This window comes from Pongo abelii, chromosome 11 (genome assembly GCF_028885655.2).
Source record: "Pongo abelii isolate AG06213 chromosome 11, NHGRI_mPonAbe1-v2.0_pri, whole genome shotgun sequence".
In the NCBI taxonomy this organism is placed as follows: Eukaryota; Metazoa; Chordata; class Mammalia; order Primates; family Hominidae; genus Pongo; species Pongo abelii.
In genome coordinates, this window is record NC_071996.2 from 70,728,028 (window position 1) to 70,747,749 (window position 19,722).

At 41.3% G+C, this 19,722-nt stretch overlaps 1 protein-coding gene across 1 annotated transcript in view; it reads right to left on the reverse strand.

Annotated features, from left to right (window-relative positions):
* STK39 (serine/threonine kinase 39) overlaps nucleotides 1-19,722 on the reverse strand; it is a 300,756-nt gene that overhangs the window by 233,726 nt on the left and 47,308 nt on the right. The window contains exon 2 of the mRNA XM_024243646.3: nucleotides 1,099-1,211. Within this exon, the coding sequence (XP_024099414.1) occupies nucleotides 1,099-1,211 (113 nt within the window). The remainder of the gene's footprint in view (nucleotides 1-1,098; nucleotides 1,212-19,722) is intronic.

A 19,722-nucleotide genomic window follows, 5' to 3' on the forward strand; every position in this document is an offset into this window, starting at 1 on the left:
CCAATGAAATCTATGCATTGTGTAGCCTAATTTAAAATGTAAGGCCAAACAGATCTGGAAAAGTACAGCTTTATTCTTGTACTTAATTTATACTATAGTGTACTGTAATTAAGCCTAAAATAAAAGCTATATTCTGAGTAAAGACAAAAAGCTGTTGTTAATGACATTCCATTCTCAATGTAGACTGTAACAAAAGGCTTCTTCATTTGCAGCCAACTGTCATTATACTTTGTAGCTTGTATGGAGCTACTGGACTAATATTTGTACTGGGATTAGTGTGGGGATAACCAATCAGTTAACTCCTCCACTGCAGTTTTCTATTATCCTCAAATAAATGGCCAAAAGGGAAAAAAAGAAAATTGGCTGGTAGAACAACAATGATATTTATGAGATTAAACCCTCAAACGCTTCACAGTTTGCCGGGCAACTAATAACCGTTTGCCAAGCTGTTCATTTAATAATGAGTCAGCTAAGCCAAAAGCAAATGTTCCTTCAACCAACCATTGCTACCATAGTCATATCCACACTGACAAGCTCCAATTATTTATATAAGGTACTCATTTAGAATAAGAAGTACAAATTGCCACATTAAGAAAAACAAACTCCTCTCATTAGCCAAATGCAAGCTACAGAGCATTTAAAAAAAATAACTCAAATTTGTGTGATGCTATAATTTATGAAAGCTAAAATGACCAACAAATACTTTGGGGGACAACTTCCATTTGTGTCACACATTCTAGATGGAGGGCCAGAAGCTCACCATCCAAAACTGCAGTCAGTAATCCTGTCATGTTAGGTCACGCCACAGTGTGTGCCCCTGATACAGCAAATGGAGTGCCAACGCTGAGGCCATTCTCACCTTGGGATTATTCGAACTGAGCAAAATGCTGTTTCTCAAAGCAAAGGAAGGTGTTCATTATACAACACAATCATAAGGTACAGTCCCATTAATCTGGGAAGTAGGAAGTGGTAGGGGCTGCTTTCCAAGAAAAGCATATGTCAAAATAGGAGATAACACCTTGCTCTTCTCCCAACCATCCCCATATACCCATAGATTAAGAAAAGCAACCAGCAGATATTCCCTGCACTGTTACTTACTAATAGTTCATCCATACTGGTCTGGCATTTTTCCAAGTTGATCCGTTTTATTGCTACACGTTCTTGCCTGGGTTTGCATAGGGCTGCCTGAACCACAGCAGTAGCTCCACTGCCTGCAATGAAATAAAAACAACATCAGCGATCAAATGGCACACTGTGAGGTTACTATCTGTAACTATTTTCCTAAAGATCAATTTTTTTAAACTCTTCTACTCAGGGTATTCAGAACATTACCATTTGACATCTTTTTTTAAAAAGAGTTTCTTAAATCCTAAAATAATTATCTGGAGGAGAAAAAAAAAACTGCATTTTCCAGACAAGGTATTTCTGAGGACACAGGAGACAAGGGACATGAGCATCTACATACAACCTTGCATGAAGGCCATTTCCATTCTCAGTTCCTGGTATTTTCTAGCTTGAGTGTCTTTAAAATATCTCAAGCTCTTCTTCCACCTCAGCCCAAACCAAACCACTCTTTAGACGCTACTTCAGGGCTTTCACGAGAAGCTGAGATAATTGATCTGTTTGAACACTCTTTGGGCTTATTTCTTCAGAGCTTGCTCCACAATGAGAAAAACAAGAATCAACCCTAGTATTCTCATGTTGAAAGCACAACTTTCAAGGATGCCAAGCAAAATGATGCAAATGTGTAATTACAAAAGCTCTTGACATTCATATAAATTTTCTATTTCTAAGGTTTCATGATCATTAGCTAATGCACTCAGACTCCTAAGAGACAGAGTCATGTCATTATCCATATTTCATAAGAGCAAAATGTAGACATGTAATGATTTGCGGCAGAGCACAAAGAGCTCCTAATCGGCTTTATACTCCATAGGGGCAAAAAGGTTTTCAGGTTAAGGCATCTCAATTCTGCAAATAATACCAAAAATGCCATTCTCATCACATAAATCCTCTACCACTGCAAGATAGCCAACAAGAGAAACAGCCTGCACTCAGGATTGTGCAAAGGTGGTCAGAGGTGACAATCTTTCTCCCCAAAGTTTTTCTCCAGGTAATACTCCTCAAATGATTCATCAAATAGCATCATAAAAGGGAAAGCAGGGGAGTATTTGGCAACAAGAGAGATCAGTATTAGCTTTCCTAATTTATGTGATAGAAAGGCATGACATTTCTAGTGCGAATCAGGGCTTTCCCACCCCAAGGAAGGGCCCAAATGGGTGTTTACAGGGCTGAAGCTCTGCCCTTTCTTCTGCCCTGTGGCCTCATCATCAGGTCTGCCCCCGACTTGGCAACCCCAGCAGATCACTCTACTCCTCCAAACCCAGGTCTCCAACTTAAAGACTACCATTCCAGGGAAGCCCAATTTGTGTTCACTGGGAAAGAAAATCCACACACACATACTGACCACTCACTGCACAGTAGGCACTTGACTCCTTATGAGCCTGTACATTTTTATCACTAGCCTCATTTTACATGTGAGAAAACTGGGACTCAGAAAACTTGCCCAAGGTCACATAGAGCTAATAAGTACCTGAGCCAGTATCAGCATCATGTCTGCCAGACTCCGAGATCTGTGCTTTTGTTCTACCTCCCACAAGCCAGAGCACATGCTTCCCTTCCTCACTTGTTTTGGCCTTGCTAGGAAAAAACTTTCTTCCATCTTATAAGGTTCAACAGAAGACAAACAACCCAGACGAGGGTCTGCATGAGCCTCATTTGCTAGAGCTGTTTGGAAAGAGAGTGTTATGGACAGGTTGCTTCAAAGGGCCTTCCTCTCCCTAATCTCACTGCTCATCCATCAGCTGCTACCCCATTGGCTGCTACTCCAGGTCCCACTAGGTTGGCTTCACTGGGCCTGCATATCACAGACCACTGGGTTCAATCCAGAATGGTCCAGATGGCAGAGCCAAACACTACAAAAAGTCTGTTGATAGCAAAGTATATTTTCCAGTCTCCGGAACAAGACACTATCACTGAAGGGAGCCACAGAGAAAGTGCTATGCAGCTGGTTAGCACTAGGCCTGGTACCCAGCAGGGAAATCAACTAACATCTTTAGCAGCTGGTGGGAAACCATCCTCAGCTCTACCTGCAATAAATCTCCCCCCAGCTCAGCTTCTCCATCCTTAATCCACATTCCAGAACATTCACAAATCAAGGAGTTTCAAAAACAGGAAAGAATAAATTAATTTCCCAGAAAGGACAAAACAAGCATATGTAATACAGAGATACCTCTCATAGTTAAGTCCTTGACAATAAAAGTCTCCTAACCTCCAAAGAACAAAAAATAAGAATTCTAAAAACACGGAGGGGTAGGTGGTGAGAAAAATATTTTATTAGAGCTTTACAACTACAGAATTGTTACTGCTTTACAACCACAGCTGACTAAGGAACAACTGGCTACTTCTCATCTCTAGACAGAATTATGAAGCTTTGTGACCTGAGATCATTGTCACAACATGAATGGATTTAATCATTCATTAAACAATTTGGGAGATTCTACTCTAAATCCAAAGATTTCCCTTCAACTATAGAAGAAACCAAGAACAAAGTTAAAGGTGGAAAGGCACCTTAAAGAGAATCAAGTCCAACCCCCTCACTTTATGAATGAGAAAACAGGGTCTTGTAAAGGATAGGGATGTGTTTCCTGCAGCAACTGGAAAGCACAGGATTAGGACCCTAGTCATCCTTATTCCTTATCTACAATTCTGTGCACCAGGTTGGTGTTTTTACAAATTGCCAGTGAGGATCCACTGGCCACGCAATCAACTTACCGGGTGGAGGCCAGCATTGTTTAAGGGAAGCATCAGAATGTACTAAGGGTAAAAACTGCTTTATGAAACTTTCGTTTCACTTACACCCAAGCTTTAGTATGACATGTTTTACTGTAAGTGATGATCAAAAGTTTGAAGTCTGCTAGTACTAGATTAGGATTCCCAGGATTAGAGTAAATCCATGCTTTGAAAGGAAAGGAGGTGACGTAACTGCATAATTCTAAAGGACATTTAGAAATAATACCAAGACTGTCTTGCTTTAAGGGTTTTTATGCACTTTGCTGATTAGTTTAAGAGGAAGCTAAAAAATGTGGGGCTTGTAAATACAGGAATTGGACAAGTGTTAGCAACATGAAATAAAATAGGAGCAATTACTATGCTGAACAGCAACTTGTATTTATTTTGAACAATATATGATATTGACACATGACTCATTAACATTAGTAGCATATTTTCAATGAAGTATCATGCACCGCTTTGGGAATAAGAGTTCTTAACATTTTATGAATTTCTCATTTTATTCCTGACTCCTATTTCAAGTGCAATAAATCATTCTATAGGATTATGGCCTGTATGCACATATGCACAAGTTAAGTGGGCGCGGCTTTAAATCTTTTCAGTTCACTCTTTTAAGTCATTCTATCTCAATTCACTTTTGCTAAGTAATTCCCGACTAAGAACAGCTACTTGGAAGTTTTAGATAGTGATTATGTCAACGGCAATCAGAGGTAAGAGATTCCTCACGTTCAATACCATGATGCAGGTTTTTCCTTTAGTTGACACCTCTTCTCATTTTCCCCTCCGTACTGCTGCTGGTAATAAGGTAAATAACCAGAACACTGCACACTTGCATTTTATACTTTCAGTTATCCAAAGAAATATTTCATGGAAATATAATTTAGTATTACAACTTTGCATTTCACTAAGGTCTATATGAAATTAACATGAAAAACTACAGTGTTTATTTTGCAAAAATCGCTACTATTGTCAAATGCAGTTTCAACAGTATGTTCAAAGTCCCTACTCCTATGACTCACACAGTAACTTCCTCTTTGCATTTAGTGCTAGGGTAAAAATGTCTTCCTCCCAAGTAACTTAACAGATAATAAGAAATATGTCACATCATATTTCCCTTTTTTGTCCTGTCACAAAGCTCAAACCTAAATTTTCTGTTTAATAACAGCAACTCTCCTTAACCCAGGTTTTCCGTGATTTCTTCTCCTTGCCCTCTCTGTTACACGACACCTATTCCTTTATGCTTAATTTAGTGGTACTTCCATCACATGACGCAATGTTCCTAGAGTCTACCAAAGCAAAACCTTCTTGAAACATCACTACCTGATCACCAAATGTGAAAGAATGTGCTTAACAGCTCCAAGAAAACTTTAGGCACAAAAAAAAGCAGCAAAAAGATATTTGCTTATATTAATTCATCAACAAACAGTAATTAAATCCCTGCCATGTAGCAGGCAGTTCACTAGATGATAAAGTGCCAAAGGTGACCATTCCTGTTTCAAGTGGAATAAATCCTTCTATAGGATCACTTCCTCTGCAGAGGTTAACAGGGATGACTGAAATGCTGTTGTGGACTGAATGTCTGTGTTCCCCTAAAATGTCTATGTTGAAGCCCTAATCCCCAATGTGACTATATTTAGAGATACAGTTAACAGATAATTACCACCTTTATGGAGGTAATTAAAGGTTAAATGAGGTCATCAGGACAGAGCGCTGGTCCAATAGGATTAGTATCCTTACAAGAAGAGACAATAGAGAGCTTACTTTCCCTCTCTGCCATATGAGGACACAGCAAGAAGGTGCCTGTTCACAAGCCAGCAAGAGAGCCCACCAGAAACTGAATTGGTCAGCACATTGATCTGGACTTCCTAGACTCCAGAACTGTGAGAAATACATTTCTGTTGTTTAAGTCACTCAGTGTATGGTATTTTGTTACAACAGCCCAAGCAGACTAATACAAAAGCCTTGAAATGTCTGTTCAAATCATTCTTCCACTAACACCTATGGCAGAGAATGCCACACTAATTAGAAGTTCTTAGAAACTTCCTGATTAAGTCAACAGCAAATGGCAAGATTCAACTGAAAGGCCTCTGGTAGTTGAAAGGCTCATTGTAGTTCCCATCTTAGGTTAGTAGGAGCCTTGAAAAGAAGGTTAGACAGGGATTCTATCCAAACATGGTACTGATTTTCCCTCTGTGACTTTGGACCTAACTGCTATCTAGACTTCAGCTTCCTTAACGGGCATAATAAAATACACCTTTAAGGCTTCATAACATAATATGTTTCACATCCCTGGAAAACATCGACTCAATAAATGTTAGGCTCTCTCTCTGGGACTCATTTCTCCATCTGTGACATAAAGGAGGTAAACTATATCTACTGTTTATATGGCACCCAAGGGAAAAGAGGGCAAAGTGGCTCAGGGTCAGAACTGAGTTTCATTTTGCTTAGCACCAGGAAGATCTGACTGGTTTAAAAGAGAGGCTAGGAGAGCTAAATTTGGAAACCAAAGAACTAAATGATTTCTAAAGTCTGATACAGCACGATGAGCATAAGAGTTTAAAATATAAGAGATAATCCAATTCAGAAACAGCTGTGAATTAATATTCCATAGCAAAGATTGTCATGTATAATGTACTTTGATATCTAACCTTAAAAAGTTATTTTAAGGCCGGGCACGGTGGCTCACGCCTGTAATCCCAGCACTTTGGGAGGCCAAGGCAGGCGGATCACAAGGTCAGGAATTTGAGACCAACCTGACCAGCATGGTGAAACCCCGTCTCTACTAAAAATACAAAAATTAGCCGGGCGTGGTGGCGCGTACCTGTAATCCCAGCTACTCAGGAGGGTGAAGTGGGAGAATCACTTGAACCCGGGAGGCAGAGGCTGCAGTGAGCCGAGATCGTGCCACTGCACTCCAGCCTGGGTGACAGAGTGAGACTCCATCTCAAAAAAAAAAAAAAAAGTTATTTTAAAATATCTATGTCAATCCAGATTGCATGGGTTCATATCCCGGCCCTGCCACATACTAACTGCTTATGCTTGGATGACTTGCCTAACTTCTTCATGCCTCAGTTTCCTCATTGGTAAGATGGCAATAATGCTACTTCACTCATAGAGTGGTTGTGAGGATTAAATGAGTTAACACACAAAAAGCCTTTGAAACTGTGCCTAGCACATAGTAAGCACTAATTAAATCTTAGCTAGCGTTGCTCCTTAGGGAAATCCCTCCAGGTCAACTGGTGTCCTGTCAATTTGTCACTTTAACACCACATAATATTTCATAGTATTAATGTACCATAATTTATTCAGCCCTCCTTCTGTTGATGAGTATCCCCTTTAATTCTAGTTTTCATCCCCATATGAACAATGTAGCAATAAACATCTAGTACTTTTTTAAAAAAAATTAGTCCATAAGAACTTTATGTTAAAGTTAAGATGTCAATTGTCCAGTAACCCCTTCCCATAAATGGCAAGATTTCAAGGCATCACATTAGCCTGTAACATTAGTTACAGTCCCTGGAAGGAAGTTCTAATCACCATATTATATTTAAATGAGAAGCACAAAGTCGGAACTTTAATAAGAGTTTGACCATCTCTTAGCACATGCAAGGACTCCTTAAGTATGCTTAGCTGTCCTTTGCCAGTGAACAGAGTCAAGAGTGGGCTCAGGCTTTCTTTTTAGAGGTGCTAGCTGGTGATGGATAGTAAACAAAACAAATGGCTTTGGTTCAGCTGATTTATTCTAATCCTGCCTTTCCCCAGCTTATTACTCTTTGAGCTCTATTTATATCATGTAGCCAACCTCAAAGCCCACAGGCCAGTCAGTCACATGAGGACCAGAAGCTGGCCAGGAGAGGACTTGGACGAATGGACACACACGTGAGCTCTACAGGAGTACAACTGCCACTCTGCCTCAGCCAACTGTCACCATCTGAGATCGTTGACCTGGCATAGCAAGACAGTCAGAATTTTGCAGAAAGGTTGAAAATCCAGAATTCTGTGTGACATCTCCTAATATAATAAGGTTGACGATTAATTTTTTAAATATAAAAGCATTGTGAGTCAAATAAAAGTTCACCACAGGCTGTTATTTTGCCTGAGTGTGTTACTGCTATTCGCCTTCAAAGGTACACCTTTCCTTACCTGATGGTCCCAATTTGAAATTATTAGATTGCAAGTGTGAAACTGCCATTTTTCTAGATCGAAAATGGTCATGTCATATGTTTCAACATAGTATGAGCATCTATTCGGCACATTGACCCAAACTGATCTACTACATGTCACCATTCTCCTCGTCTTACTATTTCACACAGAAAGAAAACCTTATCACAGCGACTTTTCTGTCATCTGGTGCATTCTATGTGGCAGGAACATGTGCACAGTGCAATCTCAAGTCAAAGACAACAGTAACGGTGAGACACACACAACTTGCCCTACGCATTAATTTATAAAACAGACGCTCCTGCTGGCCTGTCTGGATAACAGTGCACAAACCGCTCGCCTCCACTGAGCCCAGCGCAGCAAGACCATGTTTCTCAAGGCAGCTACAAACTGGTGACCCTCCTAAGTGACCTGGTTTGTGTCACCACCATGCTGACTAAGTTTTGTCCTTCTGCCTCCGTCAAAAGAACAAGTTAGTAGAGCCTCCTTCCAGGGTTGCTGGAAAAGATTTAGAGCTTACCAAAAAAATAAAATAAAACATAAAAAGCAAAGAGTAGGATGAGGTGGATTAATGGCCACTCAGTGAAATGTACTTACGTTTCACCACTGACCTGGATAAACTACCTTACCTGAGAAAGCCTGTTAAAACATTTAGAGGTCACAGACCTCACTGAAGACAAGCAGCCCTTGTATATAACTCATCAAGAACCATCTGGTAATACCACAGAAAAATAAATAGTCCTCGGTTCTGATTTTAAAAGAGATAGAGGAATCAAATCAGAACAAATGTAAATAAATTCACCTTGGACCACAAGCTACATCTCAAGCAACAATTAAAAAAAAAAAAACAAAAAACCCTACAGTGAGTACACTTACTGAACTTGCAGAAAGTATGTGGATTGGGATACCTAATATAAAGAAATTCAATAACTTACTAATTGTAATAACTTTCAATGATAATGAAAATTATTATTAGGGAGTCTAGGTAAATTCAAGCCAGCCACCAGATGAGTCGCATGCGTGAGATAAGGAGCTAAAAAAGAACAGACTCTAATTTCCATCTAATTCAACATGATTAATATTGGAATTTACTTCTAGGCATTTTTGTTTTCTTAATGAAACACAATAGATTTTTAAAAAATCACTCTGGGAATATGATTGCTTGCCGGTTTAAAAACAAAAACAAAAACATTTAACATTAGTCTCAAGAGCACTTACTCAGAGGTTCAGCCCCTCAAAGCTAAAACTCTATTATAGGATTTTAGTCCTAATATTGATACTGACGAACATGCAACCTGGAGTAAAACACATAACCTTTCTGCCAGTGAAGCTGTTTACCTTTTAAGAAAAAGATTACTTCATTTCGATGGAGAGTATAGGGAGAAGAGAGGACAACCTAGCCCGCCCGAGCTATGAATGAATCACTTGAGATGTTGCCTTCTTGAACAACCCCAAGGAGAATTAGTCACTTCCTCACCGTTCCCAGGCGGGGACTCTCTATGTACCTCATCCTAGAACTTCCATGCTTGTGGAGCGGTCTCCTCCGGCCTTATCATTCCTAGAATCAGCCCTTCCACCTAGACCACTGCCTGGGACACAGGAGGCCTCCACGAGTATTGGCTAAGTGAATGGAATGCACATCAGCCCATCACTGGGGAAGACACCGGTAGACAAGGGAGGTGAAGTGTGCTCCAAGTCGGGTCTACACGGAGGACAGTAGGCACTGGTGGGCTATATAACCTAAAGCAAGGGGAAGAGCACTTTTACTTAATGTGTTATCTCTAAGTAGGTCGCTGTGGGGGATGTGGCAGTTAACTTCAAGGTACAAGCCTAGGGAAGCTCTCTGCCTTCAGGCATTTCTGATTTGCAGAACATCCAGTTCAATTCTAAAGTCAGGTCTCATAGGAGAGCTCATTCTGAAGAGCAATGTTCTATCTGAATTTCAATTTTTAAAAACTGAATCCACTGGCCCCTGCTCAGCATGTAGGAGCCACACAAAACCTGGCAAGCTAATATGAACTAGGGCCTTCAATAATTCTATGTGAGCACAGAGAGATGATATAAAACACTGAACAACAACATGAAGGACAGACAAGAGCCCATAACAGCCCTCGAAATCCATGCCAGGGAACACTGCATCAGGCACTAGACTGTAGGCTGGACACACTCCTACAGAGAAAATCTGACTTTTATAGTCAGTAAACGGTCACTTTGAAGTCCTTGCCCCCTGCAAACTCAAAGTCCAACGATCTGGCAATATTGAAAAACTTCCTGTTCTGCTTGGAAGGGATAATCCAACTCCTCCCAGCAAAACCCACTTGTTTTACTGATTAAATCAACCAAATGGAAGCCAAACATTCCACAAAGAAATGTCTATTGCTATTCACGCAGATAAACGGATACACCCACTGGCAAGGCCAAAAGGCACAAGTGTCCTGGTTTGAATATGTATGGTGTGGTGGTGGCTTCTGATTCCTTACTGCTTCAACCTCAAGCCACCTGTAAATGGGAAGGGCTCTAAATGCAAAAAGAAGAGCTAGTCCCTACTTCCAGGTCAGTCCCACTCCATCCCTTCTTTGCAGCTATAGACACGTTGGCTTTGCATAAATAAGAAAAAGGAATCCCTCTGACTGGACACAACGGAGTGCAGGGCCTGACATGTGGACAATACCCAGTTAGGGGGAAAAGCTCTTTTCTCCCCACTAATTGCATCAGAGCTTGTGGGCTAAACAAGGGTTGGATTTTCAGCCTCCAGGGGCAACATACAACCTTGGTGGTCTTCAATCAAAGGTTATTAGCATATCCACAGCCCACGCTCTATTAAAAAAAATTAAAATTGGTGTCTAAGCCCCAGTACAACAACTCCAGAGTCAAGAAATAACCCCACGGGAAGGCCCTGGATTTGGGCAGATTTTTTCAAAGCCTCAGGAAAAGGATAACTACATCAGCCACACTTAAGATGTCTGTTTAAAAAGCAGATTCTTAACCCTATATCCAACCTATTGAATCACAATTATTACAACTGGAGGCCTGGGATCTGCATTTTTAATTAGCTTCTCCAGCAATTCACCCATATCCTTAGATTTGAGAACCATGGTTCCCTCCTGCATATCAGCTTCTCTCGCCACACCTCTGCCAGGATTCTAGGGCTTGGGGAAATTAATTAGTCAGGGGCTATTAGGAAAATGGAAGCAATACTATGTAATGCGACAGATATTATTTAATATGAAGATCTTATTCAACAGGTGCTAGAGAATGGAAAAGACTGAGTAACACAGAGTTACTCAGGAAGCTATAGGAAGCAGCTACCACTCCTTGGGTAGGACTGTAGGAATCAAAGGGAGGAGGTGGGGGTTATTAGACTCTACACATTTAGGAGGAAATCTGCAGGGCTGGGACCCTGACCTCTGAAGAGGAGCCCTTTCTGAAGGTCTACATGGGACTGGGATGGCATCTCAGCGGGTGGCAGGAGGCTGGCTCCAAGAGGTAGAAGGAAACTGGAAATGGAAACCAACTACTGCTGGCAGAGGGAAAGACCCTTTCCAAAGCTAAGCTGACAAGAACAGTAGGATGAAGCGTGTCCCTTCTCCTTCCTACAGTCTTCCAGAACTCCCCTGGTGCCCCCATTAGCACAGCTTAACAGGGAAACAGCAGGCAAAGAAGGAACATGGAAGGAGGTCTGCTGACTACCAACCCAACACCACAAGCAGATTCTAGGAAGGTCTATCTGGAGCTTAGAGGAAATCACTTAGTAAGGAGCCAAGGGAGTGTGACCTCCACCAGCTCCAAAAAGAGGCTGGGGCTTTTCCAAGCTCCATTAACAATGGCCAGGCTTTTAAAAACAATTCTCATTTCACTCTATTTTCCAACACAATTCCTAAAATGATCCTTTTTAATATCTAACACTTTCCAAATGTTCACTCTGTACTTCCAAACCCCGCCCCATTCCACCCCAATCTACTTCCTCTGGATCGAGTGGTGGTTATGACAGAGGGTCTGGGGTCACATAGCCCCAAGCTATGTGACCTTGGGCAAGCTGCCTGTGTGCTTTGTGCTGCACATTGCTCAACTACAAAAAGCAAATGACAATAGCATCTACCTCACAGGAGGGCTGTAAATATTAAATGAGACTATACATGTAAATGTAATAACATAAATGTATGTTTATGTTACCATGTCTGGCACTGAAGTGTTTAATAATGTTGACTGCTGGGGTTAATAGTATCCACATGATTATCCCAGACACCTGGATAGAAACTAGAACCAGGTCCACTACAACCTTTTGAGAAAATGCCTACTTATCCGCACCCCGCTATGATCAGCTCTGCTCCCACTCAGCCCCAGCTCCTGCCAGCTTCCTATTAACTCCCCCTCTTCAAATCCCACTTCTGAGGGCCAGCACTGACAACTTTTATATGGTAATAATTGGGCGCAGAGAAAATTATGCCAGGAAAGTGATTCATTGTTCAAGATACAATTAGCCCCACTTCTCAGGTAATTAAACAGCCCTGGCTACCACATCCATGACGCAGCAAGTAACTAAAACATTTCTCCTACTCACGGACACAGGAAAAGAAAGTCCATTCACTTTAATGCCACCTCTCCATCTGATCTGACTGCACTTATAACCCAACTCCTGCTTTTCCTGTCTCCTCTGACAATCTGAGGTCCTCCCCTAAGTTACAACCGCAAAACAGGAAGTCAGGTCACCCTCTGCATGGTAGAAGTCTTCCTTCCCCCTCTCTTGACACACTCACCCAGAAGCAGGGGCATGATGCCATAGTCTGAAATGATGGCAGAAAATAAGAGCCACAAGGGAAGAGGATACGAACTGCAGGAACGCAAATGTCCAGTGCAGTGAAAAGCAGTGTCTTGGCAACCCCAGGAGGCCCTGAGAACATCGTTGAGTGAGAAGGAAAATTAAGACACACCCTCATGTAGGGCACGGAACACCTGCTAAGCCCCGGTGGAAGCAGCAGCATGCTGCAGTCTCTGCCTCCAGCAGCCCCAGCCCAGAGTTCCTCCTAAGCGAGGCCACCTGCAGATCCCACAATACCATGAGTCGGAGCCTGGCAAGACATCAGGAGAATGTTCCCTCCTTTAGTCTTGGGGCTGGGGGCTAAAGTGTTAGGACTGTGTCGTATTGAAAGATGTGGAGACAACATAAGGGGTCACCTGGGTGTGCTCTGAAAACGTCGCTGCTTATTTAGTTAGTATGGGATGGGGGTGAGTTCTATATTTCTCAAGCTCCCAGGTGATGTGATGCTGCTGGTCCATGGGCCACATTTTCAGTTGCTACCACAGAGGTGGCATAGCTTCCCTAAACTATCCCCAAAGGGACCAGGTACCCACCTCCTAATAAGGGAACAGAGTTTAGGCCCCTTTGGAAGGAACTGGAAAGGAGGCCTGAAGCATGGAAAAGCAGATGCCTTGGCATCAGGGACAAGAGGTGCCAGCCTGGGAAGGGTCTCGCCTGCCTGAAAGCATCCAGAAGGAGCAGATCCACTCCAAAGAATAATAATTAAGGAATTTACGGGTATTGGGCTATTCAAAAATGAAGATTCAGCCGAGCATGATGGCTCATGCCTGTAATCCCAGCACTTTGGGAGGCCGACATAGGCAGATCACTTGAGGTCAGGAGTTCAAGACCAGCCTGGCCAATACAGCGAAACCCCTTCTCTATTTAAAAAATAAAAATAAAAATTAGCTGGGCATGGTGGTGCAGGCCTGTAGTCTCAGCTACTTGGAAGGCAGAGGTGGGAGGATAGCTTGAACTTGGGTGGCAGAGGTTGCAGTGAGCCAAGATCACACCACTGCACTCCAGCCTGGGCAACAGAGCGAGACTCTGTCTCAAAATAAATTAATTAATTAAAGTAAAATAAAAACAAAAATGAAGATTCAACATTCCCTCTATCTCATAACATGTAAGTTTACTATTTGATTTTTTGGGTGCGTTTTTCAGAAATTCACTACAAATGAAAGACGAAGACAACTCCTGCCTTAGTAGAAATTAGTAGAAAAGGCATAATTAAATTTCAGAATTATTCCCAGCACCTATAGTTGAAATTACGTTGGACTTTATTTATCTGGAAATTTATTTTATTAATCCAGAAAACATGATACCTCAAACATTACGGGTAAAGATATAAACAAAGCTGAACAGCCAGCTGATTGCATCTGCTTTTATTCAACTTATGTTGAGCCTCCAGTCACTCTCACATTAAATAAACTTAATAACACTATGTCTAAATTCAACCTATACAAGTTACTGGGTATAATATTATAAGAAAGAAAACCATTACAAGTACTGATTTTTTTTTTTTAATTGAAACTACTTTCTTACAGCCTGAGGCCCAGGTCCCCAGATGTATGACACATCTCTAACTAGAAGCAGACGGAGAGCTGCTTACGATAGCATGAGTTTCAATATGACTTACAGTCACACATTTACATTTTTTTTTAACAGCTAAGCTGATCAGATTGATAAGTACTTGTTAAATTGACATTTTCACAGATGAACTTTATTTCCTCTCTCTTTCATTTACTCAAATGATAGGAAGTATTCAGTTTTACATCCTTATTGTCAAGTTTTTGTAACTAATATTTCTACCTTGAACTCTAAGCTCTCAGAAAACATAACCTGAGCAACATAATGAGACCCCGTCCCTACAAACATTTTTTAAAAATTAGCCAGGCATGGTGGCACATACCTGTAGTCCTAGCTACTTGGGAGGCTGTGGTGGGAAGATTGCTTGAGCAGAGGAAGTTGAGGTTGCAGTGAGCCATGATGGCACCACTGCACTCCAGCCTAGGCAACAGAGCAAGACCATGTCTCAAAACAAAACCACCAAAAGACAGTTACCTATCATTGATTTGCCTCATTTGCTGCCAAGGTAACTCTCCTGCACATAATTTAATAAAGTCTGGTCGGTGGCCATGCTTTTCAGTTTGAACTCTAAGCTGTAGTCTACTAGCTACAGTATGTGAACGAAAATCCTGTAAAAGCCCAAAATTCAGATTCAATCTCTGTAAAAGCCCAAGATTCAGATTCAATCTCCTGATGTGTCAATTAGCTGCATTTTGTTACATGCCAAAGATAATACTTAAGTCCATCCAGTTAGAGTAACAAGAACAAACTGAATGGATGGGTGTAAGAATTCCACCACTATTGGCTGCGTGAGGTGGCTCATGCCTGTAATCTCAGCACTTTGGGAGGCCTAGGTTGGTAGATCATCTGAGGTCAAGAGTTCCAGACCAGCCTGGCCAACACGGCAAAACCCCGTCTCTACTAAAAATCCAAAAATTAGCTGGGCATAGTGGCAGGCACCTGTAATCCCAGCTACTCAGGAGGCTGAGGCAGGAGAATTGCTTGGACCTGGGAGGTGGAGACTGCAGTGGGCCAAGATCGTGCCATTGCACTCCAGCCTGGGCTACAAGAGGGAAACTCCATTTCAAAAGGAAAAGAAAAGAATTCTACCACTACAAATGGGAATGGAGTGGGAAGAAGTTATCAAACACATATGATCTACTGATTATGTGTAATAATTATAATAATGCCTTCCTCACACTAAGAATAATAGCATCTTGGAGTTGCAAAGAACCTCATTTTATGGTTTATATGATCACCTCAATTTACATCTTATAAAATAATGAAGAATATGTACTTGTTTATTCATTGAACATATTTCACTGAGCTTCTAGTATGTGCCATGTGCTATTTAGGGTGGTAGAAAGGAAGCTCAGAGCAAAAAGTATCTGCCTTCCTAGAGTTTACATTTTATGTGAGAGGGGATGTGGATTTAAAAGTATCATAAATGGCTGGGTGTGGTGGCTCACGCCTGTAATCCCAACACTTTGGGAGGCCAAGGCAGGTGGATCACCTGAGGTCAGGAGTTCAAGACCAGGCTGGCCAACATGGTGAGACACCATCTCTACTAAAAAAACAAAAAATTAGCAGGGTAGGTGCCTGTAATCCCAGCTACTCAGGAGGCTGAGGCAGGGGAATTGCTTGAACCTGGGAGGCAGAGGTTGCAGTGAGCTGTGATCATGCCACTGCGCTCCAGAGCAAGATTCTGTCTCAAAAAAAAAAAAAAAAAAAAAAAAAAAAGGATAATATAAATAATTTCAGATTGCAATAAGTGCTATGACAAAAATAAAATTAGTGGGGACAATACTTGAGCTATGGTGGTCACAGAAGCCTCTCTCAGGTGGTGATATGTGGGCTGACAAGAAGGGGCTGACCATGCAAAGATCTGAGCATTCTAAGATGAAGGGCAGCATGGGCAAAAGGCCTCAGATAGGAATGATTTTGGAGAGCTCAAGGGACAAAGACAGAGGCAGTGTGGCTGGTGCTTGTCAGCTAAGAGGCAGGTGGAAAGAGGTGGTAGGACAGGTTGGCAGGAGACTAAACATAGGGAGAGAGTCCTGTAGACCAAGGTGAGTGAGTACTTGAAAGGATTTTGAAAAAAAGAATTACAGAATCTGGCTTACATTGTACAAAGGTCACTCTGGCTGCTATGTGTAGATAAGATTGTATGCAGGGCAACAGTAGGCACAGCCTGGTTGTTTAGGGTATTGCTGTAGATGTGCGGGCATGAATCAATGATGGCAAGTGCTAGGGTAGACAAAGTAGAGAAGAAGAAAAGTAAAGTGGTTGGATTTGAGAATATATTTGGACGTAGAGCCACAGGACTTGCTGATAGATTGGAAGTTAAATGCAGAGGAGGAGACATTTAGGTACTAAAACTAAATATGTAATCACCTCTACTATAATCATCACTCCATTTTATAATGAACGGCCTTGATTCTCTCTTCATCCATCCCAAAACCCTGCCAATGCTGGTCCATCCACCGGAATATGTTCTGCATGCTCCAGATGTCAATTTGAAAGCCTTGGGCTGCCACATATTGTTCAATGAACCTCCAACATCAGGAACAAGGAAGGGTGAGGATGCAGGGGAAGGAACAATAAAAACCGAGAAGGGGATGTGCTTCCCCGTGTTCAAGAGATATTTCAGGGGGAAAGAACTGTCCAATCACATCTTACAAATGGGGATTCATGTGTACTGCCCTCCTATAAAGAAATGTTACATATAACCAAAAAATATATATGTAAATATCCAGTATTTGTAGGTATTCTTTCCATCCAATTCTTTTTCTTGTAAAGGCTTAAAAGAAATAATTAACTTGTTCCTTAAAATTAAACCATACTGGCTGGGTGCAATGGCTCACGCCTATAATCCCAGTACTTTGGGAGGCCAAGGTGGCCGGATCACCTGAGGTCAGGAGTTCGAGACCACCCTGGCCAACATGGTGAAACCCCATCTCTACTAAAAATACAAAAAAATTAGCCAGGCATGGTGGTGGGTGCCTGTAATCCCATCTACTTGGGAGGCTGAGGCAGGAGAATCACTTGAACCCGGGAGGTAGAGGTTGCAGTGAGCCGAGACTGCGCCATTACACTCCAGCCTGGGCAAAAAGAATGAAACTCAGTCTCAAAAAAAAAAAAGTAAAAAGTAAAAAAAAAAGTAAAAACTTGGTCTTAAAAAAAAAAATACTAAACAACAATGACAAAGAGTGTATTAGAAATCCCATTGCCCAAACACAACTATTTTCATGATGCATATTCCATTGCAATCTTTACTCACACACGCACATGAATGTACTCACATTTATAGCCACAATAATTATGACTTTCATTTCTGCTATTGTCACTGAGAATTAGATCCCAAACACTTTTCATGTTTCTAAAACCTATTAATAATTATATTAATTGTGGTACAACATCCCAATATGTTATTGAACCATAAACTATTGCCTTTAGCCCTAAGACTGAGCACTTGAATTCTCCTTTATCTCAGTGTTGTGTAATAATTTCAAAGGGATAACCCACCTTTGGTGCAAATTAAAGCTAAAACAATGTCAAGTTTGTAAGCTTCAAGTGTCTTGAAAAGTTGCTGTATTTGGCAACTCATTACATTGCTTATAAAATCATTCACCTGTCAATGACTTCCCAAACCAAGTAAGTAAAAAAGAAATACATAGATTTCATTTAGGAATTATTTACCAATGATATTAGAATGACTCACAAAGCACAGTAGGAAATCATCTGAATCGGATCTAAACCAGAGTATGTGCATTTGTCCTCACTGGCGAATCAAACACGGACTTAACACATCGCACTCACTGGCACTGTAACTTCACCGAAGACTCAGCGTTCACTAGGTGGCTAAGTGCTATTGGCAAGAGTCCACAGATGAAACGCTTCAAGAGACAACTCTCTGAATGTTTTAAGGATAGTTTTACATTAAAACAGTTTACTATATTTAAACATGTTTGAGTAAATTTAGAACTGTATCTATAACATACAGATAAATGTTACAGGGAGAGAGACTACTATACTGTATTCTAAAGGTGTCTTTCATTTAAGGCTTGCTAACTCCTCAATGCACATCTAAAAAAGTTTCACATGCTTATGCAATTGCTAGTTTCCCTGATGTCTCCAGATTCTTTGCTATGGCATCATATTTTGGGCAATGCTAAAAGTAGCAGGGGGCGGGGGAAACTTCGGGGACTTCAGGCTTCAGGCAATGTTTAAAAGAAAAATCCTATATTCCTTATACCCTGATACTTAGTGGGTTACACCATTCAGTGGACACGAGTTAAAACCACTGAGGTTTGCTCTCAGCTTCAAAAGAAAGCCAGCAGCAGCCTCTCTATGAAAACTCTCAAACAGCCCTGGAGCAGCATGTCACCTCTTCCCTGTTTTTATTTGCTAACCTTAACTTGTGAGTCCCAACCTTTTAGGAGAACATCTGAAGAAGAAAAAGAAGTGGCTATCTACAGATCAGACACCATTACAGGAGAAACTGGACTCCATCCTGGAAAACTGGGGAAATTGTTCCGTTTTGCAAAATTGTATTGTATTTCAAAGCCACAGATGAAGAAGTGCCACTTCAAGGAATCCCATGATAATTTACTTTGTAAAAGGAAATGGTAATCCTGTATTTTAACTTTTTTTTTTTTTTTTAGATGGAGTCTCGCTCTGTTGCCCAGGCTGGGTGCAGTGGGATGATTTCGGCTCACTGCAACCTCTGCCTCCCAGGTTCAAGCGATTCTGCTGAGTGGCTGGGATTACAGGTACACACCAGCACGCCCAGCTAATTTTTGTGTTTTTAGTAGAGATGGGGTTTCACCATGTTGGTCAGGCTGGTCTCAAACTCCTGACCTTGTGATCTGCCCGCCTCGGCCTCCCAAAGTGCTGGGATTACAGGCGTGAGCCAACGTGCCTGGCCATATTTTAACATTTATATCAATGCAGATATTCACATCTTTTGGCAAGGCTTACATTGAAAAAAGAGCCCAAAAGGACATCCAAATTCTTTGGACAACAGGTCTTCAGCCATATCAAATACTGCTTGAAATAATTAAGCTGTCAGCAAAGCCTTGGAAATATCTGGGCTTTAAGAGTATCTGGAACTCATATTTGATTTCAAGATAGTATCTGACCTGAATCACAATCTCTCATATTCTCCAGCAACAACCAGAATGACCAAATAAGGCCAACAAAATAATGTTCCATTTTCCATTCACCTTCATCTCTCTCTTGAACATTAAAGCAACATCTTCATGAACTTTTAAAATCTATGCATCAAAAACTATACATCAAAACACATAAGAAGTGGGAAAGGCTATGAGTGATTAGACAAA